General features: G+C 30.0%; 1 protein-coding gene across 1 annotated transcript; it reads right to left on the bottom strand.

Annotated features, from left to right (window-relative positions):
• Nucleotides 1-540: 540 nt before the first annotated feature.
• On the bottom strand, nucleotides 541-2,246 carry LOC114419359 (GEM-like protein 4). Its single transcript, XM_028385015.1, has 4 exons — nucleotides 1,808-2,246; nucleotides 1,576-1,656; nucleotides 1,140-1,417; nucleotides 541-870 (listed from the first exon to the last, which is right to left on the bottom strand). The coding sequence occupies exons 1-4, from the start codon at nucleotides 1,941-1,943 to the stop codon at nucleotides 691-693; spliced, it is 675 nt and encodes a 224-aa protein (XP_028240816.1). The 5' UTR covers nucleotides 1,944-2,246; the 3' UTR covers nucleotides 541-690.
• Nucleotides 2,247-5,203: the final 2,957 nt, after the last annotated feature.

Below are 5,203 nucleotides of genomic sequence, written 5' to 3'. Positions count from 1 at the left end.
TTTTAATACATATACTTTTTGTAAAACTTGGTATTAGTCCGTCTTTATACTTTAATTTTCATCAATTTAATTTGTGAATTGTATAAAAGTAGTGATTTCCATCTATCATATACGGTTTTCACCATGACGAGAGATGAAAAAGTTCATATATGAAATTGATTAAAGTGAAAGTTAATTTCGACACAAAATTCAGGTTTCCCTGAAGATACAAAAACTGAAAATATATTTTACCCTAAAAAGAATTTATTTCTATAATAAACTCAAATATTTCCTTGAAATTAACTTGAGCATGCAATTTTGTAAATTTGTTACGAGCTAATCAGTTACGTCATTGGGTTGATGTAAATAATAGCTCAAACAAGATAGCATGGCAAATTGAGAGAAATGTTTAAAATCTATAATATTATTCTAGCGTGGCAAATAAATCTTTATTATTACCAGCTTGAATTAATCTAGCGTGACAAATTGTTTAAATTTATATTCGGGATTGTGAAACTTCCGAAAAATGTATTAAATCTACATGTGGAGACAAGTGAAGAATTGAAGAAACAATTTGCTTTCTTTTTGCCAACAAGATTATGTACAACGTATGTTTGTGCTTGTGCTTGGCCTTTTGTGGCTTCACACAATAATTACCGATGAAGAAATAATGAGAATGAGTAAAGTAAAATTCTACTCTCTTCCCTTTCTCTACGCTTGAGCTTGAGAGATAGCCTGCTTCAGGTATTTGAAAGCTTTCTGATAATTTAAGAAACCCATAAACCAGAAGTCAAAGTTATCCACTGTAACTATTTCTATGTACTTTTGGGAAGGCTTCTTCACATGTTGACTTTGGTTAATGCTCCTTATTTTTTCAAGTGGGATCACAACCTGCAATGACACAGTTTTGAATTTTATGTTAGAGAACACGAAGAGACACATAAATAGAGGTTTTGTGTAAAGTAACATGACTATATATCGGTAGGGTTTAATAGTGATGCAGACAGAATAAAACAGTTTTACACATCTGATCACAAATCACTATTAGTACCTCTTTTAAGGTGGTTTTGTAAAAATTAATAAACTTATCATACCTAATAGTTTGTGATTGGATATTTTATGTTTTCAATGTATAACTTTTTTTCTAACGTGTGTATTACCTTGTAATGAATTCTGATCAAATGACCCTTTGAAGAATAGGCCTTGATTGATCTGTCACTGCAAAATGCAACTTTATCGGTGGATATGAATAGGAGTCCTGCTAGAGGACCAGATGTGGTTGATATATAGCATTGGCATGCTTTTAGTAACTTCTCACCACCATCTTTTACACTGAATAGTTGCATGAAGACTTTTTCGACTCCTCCAACTTGAAGAATTCTTGCTCCTAAGCTTAATTTTCCTTTTACTGTATCAGTTATTTTTGGTCCAAGTTTTACTGCATGTGACCAAAATCATTTATCAGTCAATTATACAAGTTTTTTGTGTGACTAATTATGAGTTCGTAGAAGCTTCTCAATAAATACTTATAGATGAAGAAAATTAAAAAGCAAATTAATGAATCAAATGTGATTAGAAGTGTATATATATGTATACCATGTTCTTTGAGCCCAGTTGCCAAGTTGTTAGTCTTTCTCCCAAGCCTGTTCATCCCGGTAAGAACTGAATTTACTCTACCTGAAAAATCAAGACATTAATTCAGTATTTCAGTGTTGTGAATATAAACATACCTTTATTGAATACCTGATGAACAATTATCTTTTCTCTCGTTTTCTAATTAAACAATTGATCAAATTATTTTCTAATAAACGATATATATATCTCTTACCTTGCTCTGAGCTTGTGGTAGATGTGTTGTATTGGGTGGCAGGATCTGGCAGGTACCTCTTTGATTTCTCACCCACGTATGCTGCTGAGGTGAATGGAAATCCAATTAGAAGTTCTTGAAGAAAGGATGCCATCATATCTAAACTTTCAAGTACTTAAATTTCTTCTTCTTTCTGTAATCTTCAATTAGATATATGCAAGATGCGCACTTAATTTGGTTGATGAAGCCTTATGATAAAAAGAGGTATATATAGCAATGAATTGAAGACATAGAAGATGAATCTTGACTTTTGCTTTGGAGGAGTCATCTGCTTGTCATCATGAAAAAGAAAAGGAAAATGGTTATTCTGTGGTCGAAGAAAACTTTTCTGCTTGCTTTTATCTGAAAAAAAAAAATGTTTGTAAAAGGATCCTGGTCAAAATTAACAAAAAGAAAGATCTTCCCAAAAAGTTTGATATAATGTGTATAAATAAGGTAACTTCTTAGTGTGCAAGGCTTCATGATGTTGATATTATTGATTATGAAAATGAAAAATAAATGCTACAACAGTTAGAATATTGAGGTTGCAGTTGGTTCAACTAATTAGTCGGTTCCTTTTAGAGCAATCATCCTTTAATCAAAATTAAAAGAAAATCTCTTCAAAAGCTCTTTGCAATAAAAAAAAATATAAAGGCAATCTTTTGGGGAATAGTATACTCGCAATGTGTTTTGGGAGAACATATCTTGGGTAGTTTGAATATTTATGACATATACCTGACAAAATACGATGTATCACCTCCTTTTCTTGTATAGATTTCTTATTTGAGCGTGTCAATGAACTTTTTGAGTTGGCAAGTTAGCTTTCTGATGCCAGACTAATACGCGATATCATGCATTAAGATATGAAATCTAGAGAATAATGAAAAAAAAAATAGAAAAATAAAAACACTCCATGAGTGAATACACCTTGATCAGGTAGAAGACTCACCAAATACTCGCTCCATTTCAAAACTAAAGAAATTTTAGTCTATTTTTAAAAAAATATTAATGTTTTACAAATTTTAAATTTCATCAAGTATTTTGTTCTACATATAATCCTATTATAATAACTATATTTTATCTTTACGAGGAACACTACACATGTAGCTAGTGTGTAATAAACACAATTTAACAAACAATAAATCATATGTATATCTTAGGCTAAAATATATATGTTTTTTATTTTTAATAAATACTTAAATTTTTGTATTTTTTTTTGCACTAAATTCTTAATAAAATAATTTTGTTTTTGGTCCTTAACATGTTTTTAGTCCGGGATAAATTAAAAAATTTTATGATTAGTCCCTCATAATTTTTTTATTTGTTATTGATCATTTTCAAAGAAACTGAAAAAAGAAATAATATTAACGACTAAAAAAGTGTTAAAGATCTAAAAAAAATGTGAAGAATAAAAAATATTTATCTCTAAGAGTAAATACAAAATTTACTAATTTATTAGGAATTAAAAAAATATCAAAGATTAAAAATAAAATTGTTTTTATGATAAAAAAATATTATTAAAAAATAAACATAAAATTTAAATATTTATTAAGAATCACATGTATATTTTAACCCATATCTTATATTAAATAAGAATATTTCTAAAAAAATACATTAATATTTAATACTTATTAAATGTTTCTTAATGGATGTGCATTAAGGTTAAACATATATAGTTTTGGAAGAGAGGAAGTATATAGTGTGTGTTATGTAATGAAAAGGAATGTAAATATAAAAATTAGAATGTACAGAAAATAACTAAAGTTAAAAATATGGTCATCTTGCAAGTAACTTTTTATAAGTCAGACACATTTGCCTGGCATCCAGATATAGTTTATAGAATGACATCTATTTTATGTTTGTTTAAAGATAAGATCAGCGTTCTTCCAAGTTGGTTTCATTTTTCATTTATATTAATTGGTCCCCGTGAAAGTTAACATCAGCAACCATCCGTGAAAAAGTAGTGTTCTTAATTGGATGATGGAAATAAAACACCGGAAAATAAGCAAGTTGTTGAAAGGTCAAGTGTTCTGATTACTTCTCAGCATATATAGATGGTAATTAGGTAATACCTGAGTCAGCTAAGGAAACATACACATGTTATTAGGCCAGCTATTAGAACATCATGTGGCGGGGAGTGAGGTGAGGCACACGTACTTGTTTTGACAAAAAAGGGAATGACACATCGTTCCCACATCATCCTTATGCCCCACATGTATTTTATTTTGACATGAAACCCAAGGTTTCTAAAGAAGATTAATAGAAGGAAGGCTTTTAGAAAACAATTAGAAAAACAAAAGATAAATACCACCCAATTAAAATTTTAAAAGTTGATCTCTTTCCAATGCATCATGTGACACCCTCTATCCTAATATACATATAACTAAATAAAACATATAAAAATAAAGATAAAAAGTTTACATTCACTTCATTATTTCCAAATAAAACTTATTAAAAACATTTACAGTTCAGAACAAGGCCGTCAAAGTTTACAAGAGAAACTTTATTAAATCGGAGAGATAAACTAAAATAAAATAACATCATACAATTAAAATAAAATTTATCCCCAATGTCACATCCTATCAGACACGTCACTTCATCACTTTATCATTTAAAATTTATTTTTCAATCACATTATACATGAATCACAAACTCAGGTCAAGACGTAATAACGCACATCAATTTCATAATAAACAATTAGCAAACCTTATGCAACAATTATACTAAGACTCAAGCCTATATGTAATGTAGTATTATGTCAGTGAAAAACCACCCTGGGGCACTTAAGAGTTCATAACAAGACACACCACAAAATGGGTATGTCAGGTCACTCTCACCAAGTAAAATTATAAGGTGACCAGCCAGGGTCACTCTGTGTTTGCGAGAATGCTTCAATCATATGGGATCAACATAGGCTTAAAGGAGCACTTAAACCGAATGTCTTTACCTCCAAGGCCAAGACTTCGAAGAATCCGTTAGGGTCTCACCTTCTTGATTTAGGTCCAACCCCTAAAATAATTTTTGCACGCAGACGCTACTCATGAATTATATAATACCCACGATCTCACACTCGTGTTTCAAACATATTTAACACACTGTGTTACAATTTAACACATTAGATTCCTAACTAGGAATCATACATTTTTCCTTTAATACTACGCATAAACACTTTTCTCGAGGTAAACACCAGTCGGGTTATTATATAATTCACAGCTCATAATACAAGTGTTGTCACATCAAGTGTTAATCACACACTCATTTATAACCAAATTTCATAATAAACAATTTTAACATATCAAATGTCACAATCCACTATCACATCTTTACGTGCATCTCACAAATGCATTCAACTTTGCACTTATACTCAATCCCAATAAC

Source organism: Glycine soja, chromosome 7, assembly GCF_004193775.1.
Source record: "Glycine soja cultivar W05 chromosome 7, ASM419377v2, whole genome shotgun sequence".
In the NCBI taxonomy this organism is placed as follows: domain Eukaryota; kingdom Viridiplantae; phylum Streptophyta; class Magnoliopsida; order Fabales; family Fabaceae; genus Glycine; species Glycine soja.
This window is presented reverse-complemented; position numbering and strand designations above follow the sequence as displayed.